The 22,118-nt window shown below is 36.6% G+C and overlaps 1 protein-coding gene across 13 annotated transcripts in view; it reads right to left on the reverse strand.

Annotated features, from left to right (window-relative positions):
- The window catches only part of ARHGAP32 (Rho GTPase activating protein 32), a 306,989-nt gene that overhangs the window by 187,576 nt on the left and 97,295 nt on the right, over positions 1 to 22,118 (reverse strand). For 11 of the 13 annotated variants that reach the window (XM_045370763.2, XM_074015632.1, XM_045370762.2 and 8 more), the window contains exon 2: positions 10,607 to 10,715. In XM_045370763.2, the coding sequence (XP_045226698.2) occupies positions 10,607 to 10,711 (105 nt within the window). In that variant the 5' untranslated portion in view covers positions 10,712 to 10,715. Of the gene's footprint in view, positions 1 to 10,606; positions 10,720 to 15,211; positions 15,263 to 22,118 lie in introns of those variants that run through there. The other 2 variants (XM_065529226.2, XM_015435947.4) reach the window with 2 other exon arrangements.

Below are 22,118 nucleotides of genomic sequence, written 5' to 3' on the forward strand. Positions count from 1 at the left end.
CAGACCAATAACAAGTAGTGAGATTTAAACAGTAATTTTTAAAATGCCAACAAAAGAAGTCCAGGACCAGATGTTTTCACAGCTGAATTCTGCAAGACATTCAAAGAAGAATTGGTACCAATCTTAGTGAAACTATTCCAAAAGACAGAGAAAGAGGAAATCCTCCCTAAGTCATTCTATGAAGTCAATATCACCCAAATACCAAAACCAGGAAAGGACATTAAAAAAAAAAAAAAAAAACTACAGGCCAGTATCCCTGAGGAACATAGATACAAAAATCCTCAACAAAATACTAGCTAACCAAATCCAACAGAATATCAAAAAGATAATACAGCATGACCAAGTGGGTTTCACAGCAGGAATGCACAGATGGTTGAACACATGCAAATCAATAAATGTGATATACCACATAAACAGAATTTAAAAGAAAAAATCATATGATCATCTCAATAAACACAGAACAAGAATTTGACAAAAGTCAGTATCCCTTTATGATTAAAACCCTCAGCAAAACTGGCACAAAAGGGACATACCTCAAGATAATAAAAGCCAACTATGATAAACCCACAACCAACACTGTACTGAATGGGGACAAGCTGAAAGCATTGACCCTGAGAACTGAAACAAGATAAGGATGCCCACTTTCACCACTTCTATTCAACATAGCACTACAAGTCATAACCAGATCAGACAAGATAATGAAATAAAGGCATCCAAATCAGTAAAGAGGAAGTCAAACTGTCACTGTTTGCTGATGATATGATCGTATACCTAGAAAACCCTAATTACTCATCTAAAAAACTCCCAGATTTGATAAATGAATTCAGTAAAGTTTCAGAAAACAAAATTAATATACACAAATTTGTAGCACTGCTGTACAACAACAGCAGCAAAGCTGAGAATCAAATCAAGAACTCGATCCCTTTTACAACAGCTGCCAAAAAAAAAAAAAAAAAAAACTTTGGAATATACCTAACCAAGGAGATGAACTATCTCTACAAGGAAAACTGCAAAACACTGCTGAAAAAATCACTGATGACACAAACAAATGGAAACACATCCCATGTTCATGGATGGGTAGAATCAATATTGTGAAAATGACCATACTGCCAAAAGCAGTCTACAGATTCAGTGCAATTCCCATCAAAATACCAACATCATTCTTCACAAAACTACAAAAAACAATTCTAAAATTCATATGGAACCAAAAAAGAGCCCACATAGACAAAGCAAGACTAAGCAAAAAGAACAAACATGGAGGCATCACATTACTCAACTTCAAATTATACTACAAGGTTATAGTTACAAAAACAGTATGGTACTGATATCAAAAACAGGCATGCAGACCAATGGAACAGAATAAAGAACCCAGAAATAAAGCCAAATACTTATAGCCAACTGATCTTGGACAAAGTAAACAAAAACATAATACCCTATTCAACAAATAGTGTTGGGGTAATTGGCAAGCCAAATGTAGAAGAATGAAACTGGATCCCCATCTCTTACCATATACAAACATCAAGTCAAGATGGATCAAACTTAAGTCTAAGACCTGAAACCATAAAAATTTAGAAGATAATATCAGAAAAACTCTTCTAGACATTGGCTTAGGCAAAGAGTTCAAGACCAAGAACCCAAAAGCAAATGCAACAAAAACAAAAATTAATAGACAGGACCTAATTAAACTAAAAAGCTTCTCTGCAGCAAGAGAAATAATCACCAGAGAAAACAGACAACCCACAGAATGGGTGAAAATATTCACAAATAATGCATCTGACAAAGAACTAATATCCAGAATCCACAAAGAACTCAAACAAATCAGCAAGAAAAAAAGCAAACAATCCCATCACAAAATGGGCAAAGAACATGAATAGACAGTTCTCAAAAGAAGATAGATAAATGGCCAACAAACACATGAAAAAATGCTCCACATTACTAATTATCAGGGAAATACAAATTAAAATTACACTGAGATACCATCTTCTGCAACAATAGCCATAATTTAAAAATAAAAAAATAATAGATGTTGGCATGGATGTGGTGAAAAGGGAACACTTTTATGCTGCTGGTGGGAATGTAAACTAGTACAACCGTTATGGAAAATGGTATGGAGATTCCCTAAAGAACTGAAAGCAGAACTACCATATGATCCAGCAGTTCCACCTGGGGATCTCTACCCAGAGGAAAAGAAGTCATTATATGAAAAAGACACTTGCATGCGCATGTTTATTGCAGCACAATTCACAACAGCAAAAATATGGAACCAGCCTAACTGGTCCTCGACCAATGAGTAGATAAAGAAAACGTGGTATATATACACTACAGAATACTACTCATTCACAAAAAGGAATGAAATAATGGCATCCGGAGCAACCTGGATGGATTTGGAGACCATTATTTTAAGTGAAGTAACTCAAGAATGGAACACCAAGTATCGTTATGTTCTTACTTATAAGTGGGAGCTAAGCTATGAGGATGCAAAGGCATAAGACTGACATAATGGACTTTGGCACTGGAGGGCAAGGGTGGGAGGTGAGTGAGGAATAAAAGACTATACATCGGGTACAATGTACACTGCTAGGGTGACAGGTGCACCAAAATCTCAGAAACAACCACTAAATAACTTACCCATGTAATTAAAAGCCACTTGTTCCCCAAAAACTACTGAAATAAATTTTTTTTAAAAAATTGCATGATAAGGAGCTGAAAATCAAGAGTCAATCCAGTCCATCACCTATTTTGTATAACCCCTTGAGCTAACAGTACTTTTCACATTTGTAAATGTTTGGGGGAAAAGTCAAAAAACAGAATGACTATTGACATTTGAAAACTACATGGAACTCAAACATTGGTATACAGAAATAAAGTTTTATTGGAACACTGTCACACTCATTTGTTACGGATTATTTACAGCTGTTTACACAATACAATGGCAGAGGTGAATAGCTGCAAAAAAGACGATATGTGGCTCTCCTATCAATTCCCACTGCTGCGTGGCACACTATAAATCACATTATCAAATTATAACGGAACAGCATTTCAATTTCCACGTGTATTATCATACCACATTTTTTTAAATTACCAATACATATACATAGGAACAAAAATAAGAAAAGAGAGAGGTATATTTTGAGTGTCATACTTTTAAGGCACAGGTGAATATCTATTATTTTGTTATCAAATTAGATTGCAAAACACTGTGTTTATCATACAATGACACCATATCTGTGCTAAAATAATGGAATATACATTGACATTACCAAACTATGCACTCATCACAATATTCTCAACTCACAGGAAAGTAACACTCCGAAAAATTAGAAAATTCTAAAACCGAGTACATCACCACACAGAATTTCTTCACAAAAAGAACAAGATTACAACCTAAGTACATTTCCTAGTAGTTCATTTATCAGCAAGCAAGGAAAGTCATTTACCAATGGTGAGTTTATCAAATCATATTTGATTGCAGCAGGGAAAGAAATGTGTCGGAAAAAACAAATTGGTTTAAACCTACTGGTGAGAATAGTTGCTTAAAGAGTTGATTGAGGACACTGGCAGGTGGCTGGCAACATGGCCGAATAGGAACAGCTCCAGTCTGCAGCTTCCAGTGAGATCAATGCAGAAGGCGGGTGATCTCTGCATTTACAACTGCAGGACCCGACCCATCCCACTGGGACTGGTTTAGACAGTGAGTGCAGCCCACGGAGAGCGAGCTGAAGCAGACTGGGGCATCGCCTCACCTGGGAGGGGCAACGGGCCAGGGAATTCCCTCCCTTAGCCAAGGGAAGACGTGAGGGACTGGGCCGTGAGAAAGGGTGCATTCCGACCCAGATACTATGCTTTTCACACGGTCTTCACAACCTGCAGGTCAGGAGATTCCCTCAGGTGATTATGCCACCAGGGCCTTGGTTTCAAGCACAAAACTGGGCAGCCATTTGGGCAGACACCAAGCTAGCTGCAGGAGTATCTTTTTCATACCCCAGTGGCGTCTGGAATGCCAGCAAGACAGAACCATTCCCTCCCCTGGAAAGGGGGCTAAAGCCAGGGAGCCAAGTGGTCTAGCTTAGCCAATCCCACTCCCAAGGAGCCCAGCAAGCTAAGATCCACTGCCTTGAAATTCTCGCTGCCAGCAGAGCAGTCTGAAGTCGACCTGGGATGCTCGAGCTTGGTAGGGGGAGAGGCGTCCACCATTACTGAGGCTTGAATAGGCAGTTACCCCTCACAGTGTAAACAAAGCCACCAGGAAGTTGGGACTGGGCAGAGCCAACCACAGAGCCACAAAGCCACTGTAGCCAGACTGCCTCTCTAGGCAGGACATGTCCAAAAGAAAGGCAGCAGTTCCAGTCAGGGGCTTATAGATAAAACTCCCATCTCCCTGGGACACAGTACCTGGGAGAAGGTGGGGCTGTGGGCGCAGCTTCATCAGACGTTCCTGCCTGCTGACTCTGAAGAGAGCAGCGGATCTCCCAGCACAGCGCTGGAGCTCTGCTAAGGGACAGACTGCCTCCTCAAGTGAGTTCCTGAACCCCATGCCTCCTGACTGGGAAATACCTCCCAACAGTGGTCGACAGACACCTCATGTAGGAGAGCTCTAGCTGGCATCTGGCAGATGCCCCTCTGGGACGAAGCTTCCAGAGAAAGGAATACGCAGCAATCTCTGATGTTCTGCAGTCTCTGCTGGTGATACCCAGGCAAACAGGGTCTGTAGTGGACCTACAGAAAACTCCAGCAAACCTGCAGCAGAGGGACCTCGCTATTAGAAGGAAAACTAACAAACAGAAAGGAATAGCATCAACATCAACATCAACAAAAAGGACGTCCACACATAAACCCCAGGAGCATCAGATGCATAAAGCAAGTCTTTAGAGACCTACAAAGAGACTTAGACTCCTACACAATAATAGTGGGAGACGTTAACACCCCACTGTCAATGTTAGACAGATCAACAAGACAGAAAATTAACAAGGATATTCAGGACTTGAAATCAGCTCTGGACGAAATGGACCTAATGGACATGTACAGAACTCTCCACCCCCAAATCAACAGACTATACATTCTTGTCAGCACCCATATCGCATTTATTCTAAAATTGACCACATAACTGGAAGTAAAACACTCCTCAGCAAATGCAAAGGAATGGAAATCATAACAGTCTCTCAGACAACAGGCAATCAAAATAAAACTGAGGATTAAGAAACTCACTCAAAACCCCACAACTACATGGAAAATGAACAAACTGCACCTGAATGACTACTGGGTAAATAACACAATTAAGGCAGAAATAAGTTCTTTGAAACCAATGAGAACAAAGACACAACGTACCAGAATCTCTGGGACAAGTTAAAGCAGTGTTTAGAGGGAACTTTATAGCATTAATGACCACAGGAGAAAGTGGGAAAAATCTAAAATTGGTAGCCTAACATCAGTTAAGAGAACTAGAGAAGCAAGAGCAAACAAATTCAAGATCTAATAGAAGACAAGAAATAAGTAAGACAGGAGCAGAACTGAAGGAGAGAGACACAAAAAACTCTTTAAAAAAATCAATGAATCCAGGAGCTAGTTTCTTGAAAAGATTAACAAAATGGATAGACTGCTAGCCAGTCTAATAAAGAAGAAAAGAGAGAAGAATAAAATAGACACAATAAAAAATAATAAAGCGGATATTACCACTGATCTCACAGAAATACAAACTACAATCAGAGAATACTATAAACACCTCTACACAAATAAACTAGAAAATCGAGAAGAAATGGATAGATTCCTGGACACATACACCTTCCCAAGACTAAACCAGGAAGAAGTCGAATCCCTGAATAGACCAATAACAAGTTCTGAAATTGAGGCAGTAATTAATAGCCTACCAACCAAAAAAAAAAAAAGCCCAGGACCAGATGGGATTCACAGCCAAATTCTACTAGAGGTACAAAGAGAAGCTGGTACCATTCCTTCTGAAACTATTCCAAACAACTGAAAAAGAAGGACTCGTCCTTAACTCATTTTATGAGCCCAGCATTATCCTGATACCAAAACCTGGCAGAGACACAACAAAAAAAGAAAATTTCAGGCCAATATCCCTGATGAACATCAATGCAAAAATCCTCAATAAAATACTGGCAAACCGAATCCAGGAGCACATCGAAAAGCTTATCCACCATGATCAAGTCGGCTTCAACCCTGCGATACAAGGATGGTTCAACATATGCAAATCAATAAGCATAATCCATCGCAACAGAACCAATAACAAAACAGAACCAATGACATAAATAGAACCAATGACAAAAACCACAATTATCTCAACAGATGCGGAAAATACCTTCGATAAAATTCAACACCCTTTCACGCTAAAAACTCTCAATAAACTAGGTATTGATGGAACATATCTCAAAATAATAAGAGCTATTTATGACAAACCCACAGCCAGTATCATACTGAATGGGCAAAAGCTGGAAGCATTCCCGTTGAAAACCGGCAAAAGACAAGGATGCCCTCCCTCATCACTCCTATTCAACACAGTACTAGAAATTCTGGCCAGGGATATCAGGCAAGGGAAAGAAATAAAGGGTATTCAAATAGGAAGAGAGGAGGTCAAACTGTCTCTGTTTGCAGATGACGTGACTGTATATTTTGAAAAACCCCATCATCTCAACCCAAAATCTCCTTAAACTGATCAGCAACTTCAGCGAAGTCTCAGGATACAAAATCAATGTGCAAAAATCACAAGCATTCCTATACACCAATAACAGACAAACAGAGAGCCAAATCATGAATGAACTCCCACTCACAATGGCTAAAAGAGAATAAAATACCTAGGATGATAAAATACCTAGGATGACGATACTATGAGAATAAAATACCTACAACGAGAATAAAATACTTACAAGGGATATGAAGGACTTCTTCAAGGAGAACTACAAACCACTGCTTAATGAAATAAGAGATGACACAAACAAATGGAAAAACATTCCACGCTCATGGATAGGAAGAATCAGTATTGTGAAAATGGCCATACTGCCCAAAGTAATTTATAGATTTAATGCTATCCCCCATCAAGCTACCACTGACTGTCTTCACAGAATTAGAAAAAACTACTTTAAATTTAATATGGAACCAAAAAAAGAGCCGGTATAGCCAAGATAATCCTAAGCAAAAAGAACAAAGTTGGAGGCATCACACTACCTGACTTCAAACTATACTCCAAGGCTAGAGTAACCAAAAGAGCATGGTACTGGTGCCAAAACAGATATATAGACCAATGGAACAGAACAGAAGCCTCAAATAATGCTACACACCCACAACCCTCTGATCTTTGACAAACCTGACAAAAGCAATAGGGAAAGGATTCCCTATTTAATAAATGGTGCTGCGAAAACTGGCTACCCATATGCAAAAAATTGAAACTGGACCCCTTCCTCACACCTTATACAAAAATTAACTCAAAATGAATTAAAGACTTAAACATAAGATCTAAAACCATAAAAACTCTAGAAGAAAACCTAGGCAATACCATTCAGGACATAGGCATGTGCAAAGACTTCATGACTAAAACACCAAAAGCAAAGGCAAAAAAAGCCAAAATTGACAAATGGGATCTAATTTAACTAAAGACCTTCTCCACAGCAAAAGAAACTATCATCAGAGTGAACAGGTAACCTACAGAAATGGAGAAAATTTTTGCAATCTATCTGACAAAGGGCTAATATCCAGAATCTACAAGGAACTTAAACAAATTTACAAGAAAAAAAAAAAAAAGCCCATCAAAAAGCGAAGGATATGAACAGACACTTCTCAAAAGAAGACATTTATGCGGCCAGCAAACATGAAAAAAGCTCATCATCACTGGTCATTAGAGAAATGCAAATCAAAACCACAATGAGATACCACCTCACGCTAGTTAGAATGGCAATCATTAAAAAGTCAGGAAACAACAGATGCTGGAAAGGATGTGGAGAAATAGGAACACTTTTACACTGTTGGTGGGAGTGTAAATTAGTTCAAGCATTGTGGAAGACAGTGTGGCGACTCCTCAAGGATCTAGAAACAGAAATACCATTTAACTCAGCAATCCCATTACTGAGTATATACCCAAAGGATTATAAATCATTCTGCTATAAAGACAAATGCACACATATGCTTACTGCAACACTGTTCACAATAGCAAAGACTTGGAACCAACCCAAATGCCCATCAATGATAGACTGGATAAAAAAATGTGGCACATATACACCATGGAATACTGTTCAACCATAAAAAAGGATGAGTTCATGTCCTTTGCAGGGATATGGATGATGCTAGAAACCATCATTCTCAGCAAAGTAACATAGGAACAGAAAACCAAACACTGCATGTTCTCACTCATAAGTGGGAGTTGAACAATGAGAACACATGGACATAGTGAGGGGAACATCACACACCGGGGCCTGTTGCAGGGTTGGGGGCTAAGGAAAGGATAGCATTAGGAGAAATACCTAATGAAGATGACAGGTTGATGGGTGCAGCAAACCACCATGGAACATGTATACCTATGTAACAAACCTGCATGTTCTGCACATGTACTCCAGAACTTAAAAGTATCATTTTAAAAATCTAAAATAAATTACACATAATAATAATATTTTTTAAAAGTTGAGGACATTGGAAGCAAATCAACAGTCACTTAAAAAACAAGGCAAATGATTTTAAGTGGTTTTCCTTGACTCTTGATAAGTCAAAAAATGGAATCAATATTGCTATTGTTGTTGAGGAGTCAATATTGAGTGTGAAGTGGGTGAAGAATTAGCTCCTATGAACAGTCTGCATGGGACAACTACAGGCAAGAATATTCTCACCTAACTTGAGCAAACATTAATTCAGTACAACCTGAAGTGGAATCTGCTAAGATACATTATAACCAATTTTGGTAAAAATATGTGTAGAATACAAAAAGGCTTTAGATATACCTATTTTTGACATCTACTATGGAACACTAAATGACTTTGCTAATTAGTTTTTACTGCAGACTTGATGATATTTCTTGGCGAACTTAATGTACAATTACAAGAGAAACATAGCTTATATACAAGAAACACTGACAATAAAGTCATCTTAATGACGACTAGTATTTTGAGAATCACAAGTAATCACAAGCTACTGTCCATGCATCCCAAACTATCAAATATTAAAACAAGAAGGGAGATTGCCATTCCCATACAAATGGGTAGTGAATATTTTTTTCTGAGCTCAAACTACAGGTCCAGTAGGGTTTTTCAGATCACATGTAAATGCAAAGTAAATTTCCATACTGCAGATTCCATTCAACTGTGCAACTGAGAACTTCCACCTAATCTTTAATTGGAATTGACTAATAGAAAATGTAATAACATACTAAAAGGCAAGTATCAAGAAGAGAATCTAACAGAACTCTATAAATGCCTTCTTAGTGACAAATATGTTCAATTAAAATGTTTGTGAATTTATGTCAGTATTTGCTGTGCCTATTTGAGTGAAAGACATTTTCAAAAATGAAATAAGTAAAATATCATTACAGATCAGAACTGATAGATGAACATTTGCATTTTATTTTGACAGAGAACGCTGACTCTTAACCAGTTAAGTAAAACGTCCTCTCCCACAAAAGAAGAACTTCTTCATTCTTATGAATAGACCTGTTACAAAAAGTTTTAATAAACTAAATGAGTATCTAAAATGTATCATGTGAAAAACTACACTGCTGATTTTTCCATCTATCCCCCAACAAAAACTTCTTTTCCAGCATCTCAGTACTATAAATTCCATCCTTCAGGTGGATGAAGTCAAAAAACTTGAAGCCATTCTTAATACATCTTTATCTCATACTCTTATTACCCATTCATTGACAAAACGGCTGGCTTTATCAGTAAAACTATAGCATCTAACCAATTCTCACCATATGTGCTATCGTCCTGGTTCAAGCTACCATCACTATTTACCTATTAATTATAACACACAAATTCTCTTTACTTCCTCTTTTGCCTCCTCCTACTCACAGTAACCTGAGACTTAACATTTTAAGTCAGACTGTGTCACTGCTCAGCCAAAAATCCTCCAATGGTTTCTCATCTCACTCAGCATAAAAAGCCAAAGTCTCCATCAATAAAGTACAAGAAACTGCATGATCTGCTTTCCACCCACCCAAACCACTTCTCTGACCTCATTTCTTTCTCATCCAGTTTCAGCCACACTATGCTATTTGTGTGTCTTCCAACTTGTTCTCTAATCCTATGCCACAGCCTGTAACTTGTTCTTCCATTGCCTAAAATGATGTGTTTTCAGATAAACACACTACTCGCTCCCTCACCTCCTTCAGGTCTTTGATCAAACCTCATCTTCCCACAGAGGCCATCTGTGACTACTATATATAATTAGCACCTATCCTTTCACACTGTATTTTTACCACTCTGTAACCCTATTACTCTGCCCACAGACTCTACAACAGTGCCAAATATACAGTATTCGCTCAATAAACATTTCCTGAATAAATGAACAAAGCAACAAAATTTGTGTAATGTGTCCTCAGTTCCTTTCCCTTATATAAGTGCTATATATACATATACATGTATATATGAACAATTGTATAAAACTGATTTACCATTGCGCTAAGAGTTTCTTCCCAATCAGGCCGCTCTCGAGGGTGTACATTTCTATGTAGCTCTGGAACAAAATCATCTTCTTCAGAATGTACTGAGGACTTCATCTTCCTAGAGATCAAAACATGAAAGATTCAGATAAGAATTTCCAATTCTATGAAAGCCTTCCAATGATCACAACTGAAAGAGCAGAAAAACTACGAGTCAGATTTGAAGTTTAGCTAAAAGAGCTTAAGTGAATAGCAGTGATCCTTTATTTCTACTCTGGCTTTCAGAGGTCTCTCCTAATGTACCAAACACCTGCTTTTATTCCAGAAGATAAAATAAGGTTTATAGCTAGTTAACCTTTATGGTCCATGGTTATTATATAAAAACTGATTTTTATCAGTTCAACACAATTTGAACCTTGAAAAGATTTGCAACAACAATTAGTTACTCTGAATCAATATTTACAGAACTGTGCTAAGCATTGGTATCATTTCAGAAAAAACAAGAGACACGGTATTTCTGGTTCCAATCAATGGAGCAGAGTGCAACAAATAAGCATTTTCAATGAGAACAACTATGAATGCTGGGCAAAACATATAAAACAACTTATCTGAAGGCAACAGAAAGCAGCCAATACAGATGGGACTTCCAGGGCTACAAACTTTGAGAGAAGGAAAGCCCAATCAAGCAAATTCCACATTTAATCCTTCTTTTTGTATAAGATAATTTTTCAAATCAATCATGGGAAATAGAGACCAAGATAATAACTGCAATCTTAGTGGGATGAGAAGGCAGAGGTTGGAGGCTGGGATTACCAAAGCAGGGAGGAATTCCGGAGGCAAAATACCCCCAAAAAAGACCTAAAAAGAAAGAGCCCAGAAATCTACAGTAAAATTCACCTCAAATTATTAACTGATTCCTAAGCTTACAAATATGTAGGACAGGATGCCAAGAAACCCAAAACAAACCAAACCAAGTAAAGAGGCAAGTAGATGTTTTAGCAGCCCATTAATGTTGAGGAGATGGACTGGCAAGCAAGCACTGCCAAGATGGAGGAGCACTGAAAAATCCCTGAGCTCTTAGATGTGACTCTAAAAAAGCCACGCCTTAAGAGTATGGACAAAATAGCAATAGAAAAATTCTAACAAAGCCCCAAACCAAGCCTTAACAGAATCAGAAGCACGGGAAGGAAAATTAACTGTCTTTGGAGGAAAAAACATTCTCCAGACTCTCTGCAGATCTTTCATCCACATTATCTAGTATCCAATAAACATTATGAGGCACACTCAAAAAAAAACAAGAACTAGTGAAAATTGAGGAAAAAAAGTCAAACCAGAAAGACTCACATTTCATTCAGATCTTAGCATTATCAGAAAGAGACTTTCAAATGGCATTTGTGATTTTCTGCCTATGATGCAGAAAGCTGTAAACAGCATCACTCCTAGCCTAGTATTAATAAATAAAAAAAAATAGATTATCTGGAAATCCTAACTTCTCTAGGACACAACAGAAAACTCAGGTCTCAGGGCAACCAACTAGTTTACACACTATGGAAACACAAGCCTCTCTGAGATTAGATGGATGACAAGCAGTTACTTTTCTGGAACACAGTATGGGGAGAAGAGGGATACATAAGAATTTAGATAAGTTTTTATCAAGTTGTTAAAAATATTTATGATTTATATGTTCAATTGAATGAAAGTAAAAAATAGGAGAGAAATGATGAATTTCAACAGAGAATTGGAAACCATACAATGAAATGTTTATTCTAAAACTGAAAAATACAGTATCTGAAATTAAGAACTAACTAGACAAATTTAGTGGAACAATAAACATTGCTAAAGAGAGGGTTAGTGAACTGGAACGTAGTTCAGTAGAAAATATCCACATTGAAGAACACAGAGAAAAAAGGAACAGAAAACACACAAAATAATATAAAGGATAAGAGACTTGATTTAAAAAAAAGATCTCAAATATGTCTAAATTGATGACAGAGATAAGGGAGATAATTTTTTTAAAAAAGAGAATATGACAAAAGCAATATTTGAAAATGAATACTAAATAGTTTTCAAAACTGATGAAATCATCAAACTAAGGATTCAAAGAAATTCTATAAATCTCAAGCAGAATTTTAAAAAATTAAAACCATAGGTAAATTACAGTCAAACTGCTAAAAAACAAACACAAAGAGAAATTCTTAAAAGCAGCCAGAGAATTTTTTAAAGTTGACTTCCAAGAAGCAATACCAATGTGAGAAGACATTTCAATGGAAAAGAAAACAATGCAATGAACCTTCAGTGTGCTAAAAGAAAAATACTTCCAACCTAGAATCTTCTACCTCACCAAAGTAACCATCTTGAAAGCGGGTAAAACAAATTATTTACAAATGAAAGCTGAAGAAAGTTACCACCAAGAGACCTTCAATAAAAGAAATAGTAAAGAGAATTCCTAATTGAAGAAAACTGATTCAAAAACTGCAGAAACACATGAAAAGAACAAAGGGCAAAAACGGGGAAATATAAGTAAATACTATATAAATACTATATAAACATAAAATAATGTCTTATGAAGTTTACAATATATAAACATTAAAAACAAAGGATAAGAAATGTACATTCAGTCAAACAGTTTAGGATTTCTCTATTGGTTAAGAAGTGAAAAAAGTTCTATTTTATGGAAGACTAAATAAGTCAAAGATATATGTTGCAGTCTCTATAGTGAGCACTAAAAGAATGAGAAATAAATGTATAACTAAAAAGCTGATAGAGGAAAAGGAAAAGAATTTTGAAAAATAAAAAATAATAAAACATACATATTAATCTAAGAGAAGGCAGGAAATAAAGAATAAGATAAGAAATAAAACAAGGCAAATAAAAACAAATATTAAAATGGTAAACTTAAATCCAAGCACATTAATAATTTGGAAAGCAAGCAGACTAGCTGGAAAAGATATGGAGAAATCAGACCTCTCATTCATTATTGGAAGGAATGTAAAATGGCACAGCCACTGTGGAAAAGACTGGCAGTTTCTCAAAATGTTAAACAGAGAATTACCAAATGACCAAGCAATTCTACTCTTGGTATTTAATCAAGAGAAATAAAAATACGTCTACCAAGAACTTGTACATGAATATTCATAGCAATATTATTCATAATAGCCAAAAAGCAGGGACAATCCAAATGCCCAGCAACTGAAAGATAAATAAACAAAATGCACTAGGTACACAAAATAAAATATGTTTCAGTCATTAAAAAAGAATGAAGTGCTGATTCATGCTACCACAGGGATAAACATTGAAAACATTATCCTAAATAAAATGTCAGTTGCAAAAGACCACAAATCATATAATTCTCTATATATGAAATTTTCAGAATAGTCAAGCCCATAGAGATAAAAAGTGTATTAGTTGTTTCCAGAGGCTGGGGAGATGGAGACATGGAGAATTCTACTAACAGGTAAGGGATTTCTTTCTCAAATGTTCTAGAATTAGATAATGGTGGTTTTCGTATAACTTTGTGAATATATTAAAAACCACTAAATTGTACACTTTAAAAGTGAATCACATGGCATGTGATTTCTATTAATTAAAAAAAGTAAATGGACTTGAAGATCCCTATTAAAATACAAAGACTATAAGAATGGATTTAAAAACCAACAACTGCTGGGTGCAGTGGCTCATGCCTATAATCCTAGCACTTCAGGAGGCCAAGATGGGCAAATTACTTGTGCCCAGGAGTTCAAGACCAGACTGGGCAAGACAGTGGGACCCCATCTGTAAAAAATATATATATATACAAAAATTAGCCAGGTGACCATCAGAGAAATGCAAATCAAAACCACAATGAGGTACCACTCACACCAGTTAGAATGGCGATCATTAAAAAGTCAGGAAACAACAGGTGCTGGAGAGGATGTGGAGAAATAGGAACACTTTTACACTGTTGGTGGGACTGTAAACTAGTACAACCATTGTGGAAGACAGTGTGGCGATTCCTCAAGGATCTAGAACCAGAAATACCGTTTGACCTAGCCATCCCATTACTGGGTATATACCCAAAGGACTTTAAATCATGCTGCTATAAAGACACATGCACATGTATGTTTATTGTGGCACTATTGACAATAGCAAAGACTTGGAACCAACCCAAATTTCCATCAATGATAGACTGGATTAAGAAAATGTGGCACATATACACCATGGAATACTATGCAGCCATAAAAAAGGATGAGTTCATGTCATTTGTAGGGACATGGATGAAGCTGGAAACCATCATTCTCAGCAAACTATTGCAAGGACAAAAAACCAGACACCGCATGTTCTCACTCATAGGTGAGAACTGAACAATGAGAACACTCGGACACAGGAAGGGTAACATCACACACCAGGGCCTGTCGTGGGGTGGGGGGAGTGGGGAGGGATAGCATTAGGAGATATACCTAATGTGAATGACAAGTTAATGGGTGCAGCACACCAACACGGCACATGTATACATAGGTAACAAACCTGCACGTTGTGCACATGCACCCTAGAACTTATAGTAAAAAAAAAAAATTAGCCAGGTGAAATGGTGTACACCTGTGGTCCCAGCAAATCCACAGGCTGAGGTAAGAGGATCACCTGAGCCCAGGAGGTCAACGCTGCAGTGAGCCGTGTTCACACCACTGTACTCCAGCCTGGGTGACAGAGCAGGAACTTGTCTCAAAATAAAAAGCAACAACTATATCCTAAGAGACATACTTTAAATATAACAACACCAAAAGGTAGAAAATGGAAGAATTACAAAAATTGATACCATGTAAACACTAGCCAAACAAGGCTAGTGTAGTTATATTACATCAGGCAAAGTAGACCTTAGGCACAAGGTATTACTAGAGATAAAGGGGGACGTTTCATAAAAGCATCAAATTAACTGGTTAACATAATTTATATGCAATAAACTGTAAACAAAATTTGTATGCAAAAAATAACACAGCTTCAAAATACATAAAGTTGAAAGAACTAAAAAATAGATAAAATTCACAATCACAGTTGCAGACTTTAGCAACTCTCTCTCAATAAGATAGAATAAGCAGACAAAACCATAAGTATATGACTTGAACAATTCAATTTTCCAATGTGAACCTAACACAGGACACTAAACCCAACAACTACAAAACTCTTTTTTTCTTTCACATTCTTTTCAAGCGTGTATGAAACATTTACAAATAGACTAAATGCTAGAAGACCAAGTCTCAACAAATTCAAAAAATTTAAATAATGAATCACATTTTGTGACCACCACAGTACTGCACTAAAAATCAATGACTGAAAGATAACTAGAAATTCCTCTAAGTGTTTGGAAATTAAGAAACACAATACTGAATAACTCATAAATCAAATACAAAAAATCACAATGGAAATTAGAAAGTCTTTTTATGTGAATGATAATGAAAATACAATAGATGAAAATGTGTGGGATACAACTAAAGAGGTGTTTAGCAAAATTCATAGCTCTAAATGCATATTGGAAATGAGACAACTTGAAAAATTAATACTTCTAAGCTTCTATCACAAGAAGCTAGAAAAACAATAGTAAATTAATTCATGAAAGTATCTTAAAATGTTTAAATAACAAATCAATAAAATAGAGAGTAAGTGTATAAAAGAAAAATCCAAGGTTGATTCTTTAAAAGATTAATAAAATGAACAATCCCTAGAAGTCTGATCAATAAAAAAAATGGAGAATCTACAATAGAGATAATAAAAAGGGAGCCATAAACAGAAAGCCTGTGAACATTAAAAAGATTCTAAGGCCAGGCCGGGCGCGGTGGCTCACGGCTGTAATCCCAGCACTTTGGGAGGCTGAAGCGTGATCACGAGGTCAGGAGATGGAGACCATTCTGGCTAACACGGTGAAACCCCATCTCTACTAAAAATACAAAAAATTAGCCGGGCATGGTGGCAGGCGCCTGTAGTCCCAGCTACTCAGGAGACTGAGGCAGGAGAATGGCATGAACCCGGGAGGCGGAGCTTTGCAGTGAGCCGAGATCGCGCCACTGCACTCCAGCCTGGGCCACAGAGTGCGGCTCTGTCTCAAAGAAAGAAAGAAAGAAAGATTCTGAGGCTAACTATGAACATTTTTACTGCAATGTAGTTGAGAATTTAATTGAAATGAACAAATCCTCTGAAGAACACAATTCACCAAAACTGAAACAATAAACAAAAAAATTTGTACAGTCCTACAGCTATTAAACAAAATTAATCTGTAAAGAAACTCCAAGCCCAAATGAATTCACTGAATTCTTTTAAACATACAAGCAAAAAATAACAATTGTATAAACATTCTTCCAAAGTATAAAAATAAAAGGAACACTTCCCAATCTATCCTATAAGGCCAAGCCAGATTTTACAGCAAAAGCTAGACATTACTAGAAGAGAAAATTATAGGTTGATACAATGAACATAGTTATAAAACTCCTAAACAAAATATAAAATCAAACCCAGTAATATACAAAAAGGATAGTGACCGAATGAGTTTTAGTTCAAAATGCAAATTGATTTAACGTTCTAAAATCAAGCCCTGTAATTGACCACACTATTAAAGGGAAATATATATATAAAATTTCTAATTTCTTCTTAAAAAAAAAAAAAGGATACATATGCAGAACGTGCAGGTTTGTTACATAGGTATACATGTGCCATGGTGGTTTGCTGCATCTGCTGACTCGTCCTCTACGTTCCCTCCCCTCACCCTCCACCCCCCAACTGGCCCCGATCTGTGTTGTTCCCCTCTGTGTCCATCTGTCCTCAATGTTCAACTCCCAATTATGACTGAGAACATGCAGTGTTTGGTTTTCTGTTCCTATGTTAGCTTGCTGAGGATAACAGCTTCTAGCTTTGTCCATGTCCCTGAAAAGGACATGATCTCATTCCTTTTTATGGCTTTATAGTATTCCATGGTACATTTGTACCACATTTTCTTTATCCAGTCTATCACTGATGGCCATTTGGGTTGGTTCCATGTCTCTGCTGTTGTAAATAGTGCTGCAATAAACATACGTGTGCAAGTGCCTTTATATTAGAATGATTTATATTCCTTTGGGTAATGGAATTGCTAGGTCAAATGTTATTTCTGGTTCTAGATCCTTGAGGAATTGCCATAGTGTCTTCCACAAGGATTGAACTAATTTACATTCCTACCAACAGTGTAAAAGTGTTTCTATTTCTCCACAGCCTCACCAGCATCTATTGTTTCCTGACTTTTTAATAATCGCCATTCTGACTGGTGTGAGATGGTGTCTCACTGTGGTTTTGATTTGCATTTCTCTGATGATCAGTTATGTTGAGCTTTTTTTATATGTTTGTTGGCCACGTAAATGTCTTCCTTTGAGATGTGTCTGTTCGTATCCTTTGCCAACTTTTTGATGGGGTTGTCTTTTTCTCGTAAATATGTTTGAAGTTCCTTGTAAATTCTGGATATTAGACCTTTGTCAGAGGGGTAGATTGCAAAAATTTTCTCCTATTCTATAGGTTGCCTGTTCACTCTGATGATAGTTTCTTTTGCTGTGGAGAAGGTATTTAGTTTAATTAGATTCCATTTGTCAATTTTGGCTTTTATTGCAATTGTTTTTGGCGTTTTTGTTATGAAGTCTTTGTCCATGCCTATGTCCTGAATGGTACTGCTTAGGTTTTCTTCTATGGTTTGGGGTTTTACCTTTAAGTCTTTAATCCATCTTCAGTTAATTTTTATATAAGGTGAAAGGAAGGGGTCTAGGTTCAGTTTTCTGTATAGGGCTAGCCAGTTTTCCCCACACCATTTACTGAATAGGAGATCTTTTCCCCATTGTTTCTTTTTGTCAGGTTTGTCGAAGAGCAGAGGGTTGTAGATGTGTGGTGTTATTGCTGAGGTCTCTGCTCTGCTCCATTGGTCTATATGTCTGTTTTGGTAGCCTGCTGTTTTGGTTACTGTAGCCTTGTAGTATAGTTTGAAGTCAAGTAGCGTGATGCCTCCAGCTTTGTTCTTTTTGCTTAGGAGTGTCTTGGCTATATGGAGTCTTCTTTGATTTCATATGAAATTTAAAATAGTTTTTTCTAATTCTGTAAAGAATGTCAATGGTAGTTTGATGCGAATAGCATTGAATCTATAAATTACTTCGGGCAATATGGTCATTTTCACAATATTGATTCCTCCCAACCATGAGGATAGCATGTTTTTCTATTTATTTGTGTCATCTCTTACTTCCTTGAGCAGTGGTTTGCAGTTCTCCTTGAAGAGGCCCTTAACATCCCTTGATAGCTGTATTCCTAGGTATTTTATTCTCTTTGTAGCAACTGTGAATGGGAGTTCATTCATGATTTGGCTCTCTGCTCGGCTATTGTTGATATAAAGGAATGCTTGGGATTTTTACACATTCATTTTGTATCCTGAGACTGCTGAAGCTCCTTATCAGTTCAAGGAGCTTTTGGGCTAAGATGACTGGGTTTTCTAAATATAAAATCATGTCATCTGCAAACAGGGACAACTTGACTTCCTCTCTTCCTATCTGAATAATCTTTATTTCTTTCTCTTGCCTGACTTCCCTGGCCAGAACTTCCAATACTATGTTGAATAGGAGTGGTTAGAGAGGGCACCATTGTCTTGTACTGGTTTTCAAAGAGAATGCTTCCATCTTTTGTACATTCAATATGATACTGGCTGTGGGTTCAATATGATACTGGCTCTTATTGTTTTGAAATATGTCCCATCAGTATCTAGTTTATTGAGAGTTTTTAACATGAAGGGATGTTGAATTTTATCAAAGGCCTTTTCTGCATCTGTTGAGATAATTATGTGGTTTTGTTTTTGGTTCCTAAGTCTACAGAACTCTCTACCCCAAAACAACAGAATATACATTCTTCTCAGTGCCACATGGCACTTATTCTAAAAATGACTACAATTAATAATTTGAAGTAAACAGTCCTCAGCAAATGCAAAAGAACTGACATCACAACAAACAATCTCTCAGACCACAATGCAATCACATTAGAACTCAAGATTAAGAAACTCACTCAAAACCACACAATTTCATGGAAATTGAACAACCTGCTCTTGAATGACCCCTGGGTAAATAAGGAAATTGAGCCAGAAATCAGGAAGTTCTTTGAAACAAATGAGAACAAATAGAGACAACATACCAGAATATCTGGAACACAGCTAAAGCAGTGTTAAGAGGGAAATGTATAGCACTAAATGCGCACATCAGAAAGCTAGAAAGATCTTAAATGGACACCCGAACATCACAATTAAAAGAGCTAGAGAGGCAACAGCAAACTAATCCAAAAGCTAGCAAAACACAAGAAATAACTAAGATCAGAGAAAAAATGAAGGAGATAGAGACATGAAAACCCCTCCAAAAAAAAATCAAGGAATCCAGGGGCTGTTTTTTTTGAAAATAAACAAACAAACAACAACAACAACAAAAACTAGCTAGACTAATAAAGGAGAGAGAGAAGAATCAAATAGACACAATAAAAATGTTTAGGGACACCACTGACCCCACAGAAATACAAACTACCATCAAAGAATACTATAAACACCTCTACACAAATAAACTAGAAAATCGAGAAGAAATTGATAAATTCCTGGATGTATACACCCTACCAAGACTAAATCAGGAAGAAGTTGAATCCCTGAATAGATCAATAACAAGCTCTGAAATTGAGGCAGTAATTAATAGCCTACCAACCACAAAAAAAAGCCCAGGACCAGATGGATTCACAGCCAAATTCTACCAGAGGTACAAAGAGGAGCTGGTACCATTCCTTCTGAAACTACTCCAAACAATTAAAAAGGAGGGACTCCTCCCTAACTCATTTTACGAAGCCAGCATCATCCTGATACCAAAACCATGTCTTTCTCTTTTTACTCTTCCGATCTGTTTTTATTTCTTGTTCTTTGCCAAATTTGGTTCCGGTTCTGCAATAGTTACTATCCACTGGTGGCAACAATGGCTGGAAGTCTGTTTTATGGTCAGACCATTTTGATATCTACTCTCTGTCAGCAACGGAGAATTTGGTTTGGTAGTCAATTTTTGTCTGTCTGTGTAGAAATATGCCTCAATTCCACTGGAGGGAACAGCTCTTTGAGACATGTCCTAAGTGCTCAGTTTGGTATTCTCTATTCATTTTACCCATGGCTGATGATATAAATCTGAGACTACCAGCATTGTGTGTGCCTGGAACTGATAAAAGCAATTATCTGCTATCATAGGGTGCAACAAATTTTCCTACTTTCAGAGGATATTAATAAATTAGATTGCAAAGCCTCTTAAAATACAGGAACTCTGTTCTGGTTAGCCTATATGGACTAATAATCACTTACATAAATCTAATATTCCCAGAATTCCTATAAAATAAAGAAACTAACTCTCTAACACTGATGGGGACAGTTATATTGGTGGTGACGATGGAACAGAGGTTTGCTGAAGCCAGTTGGAATTCAGTTTTGGTCAATTCCCACTCAAAATGTCTTATATACTATAATTCTTCATAGGTATTACAACCGAATCATACACAAATCAAAAAGGTATATAAAGAAAAATTATTTCCATCCCTGTCTCCAATCTGCCCAGTTCCAACCCATTAAATTCTCTACCTGCCCAAGTAATCAATTTCCTATATATTCTTCCAAACTTTATTACTATAGCTGTATATATTTATACATAAATTATTCATATGAATGAAAAAAATACATCCACACAGAGTATAAAAGTAACGTGTAAATATGCTGCTCCTTAGTCGGTTTACACATTGTTGTATACCTTGTTTTCCTCTAACTTTTCCTGGAGACTTTCCATATCAATTCATAGAACTTCTTTGATGTTTTTACAACTATATAATGTTCCCCTGTGTAGCTATTCCATAATTTATTTAACTAATCCTCTACTGATGGATACTTGAATAAATTATTTCCAATCTATTGCTATTACAAACAATGCTACAATAAGTTTATACATTTCTATGTCATTCTATATGTACAAGTTATCTGAAAAACAAATTTTGAACAGTAAAAAAAATTCTTTTTATATATTAGCCCATTTTTCTATTGGGTTGTTGGACTTTTTCTTAACCATTTTTAGTTCTTTGTATATTAAGATTAATCCTTCATCTGTAATATGAGTTCCAAGTATTTTTCCCAGGTTGTCATTTGTCCTTGCTTATTTTGTTTTTTGTAATGTAGATGTTTTATATTTTATGTAGCCTCATTTCTCAACCCTTTCCTTCATGGCTTTTTTTTTTTAACTGCTTTAAATCATAATTTAAAATGCCTTCCTATTGTAGAAAAAAATTGTTTTAATTCTCTATGCTTTCTATTAACTTTTGTGATTTGTTTTGTTTTGAGACAGGGTCTCACTCTGTCACCAGGGCTGGAGTGCAGTGGTGTAATCATAGCTTACTATAGCCTCAAACTCCTGGGCTCAAGAGACCCTCCCATTTCAGTCTCCTGAATACCTGGGACTACAGGCATGTACCACCATGCCAGACTAAGTTTTTAATTTTTCTTTTG

Source organism: Macaca fascicularis, chromosome 14 (genome assembly GCF_037993035.2).
Source record: "Macaca fascicularis isolate 582-1 chromosome 14, T2T-MFA8v1.1".
Classification (NCBI taxonomy): Eukaryota; Metazoa; Chordata; class Mammalia; order Primates; family Cercopithecidae; genus Macaca; species Macaca fascicularis.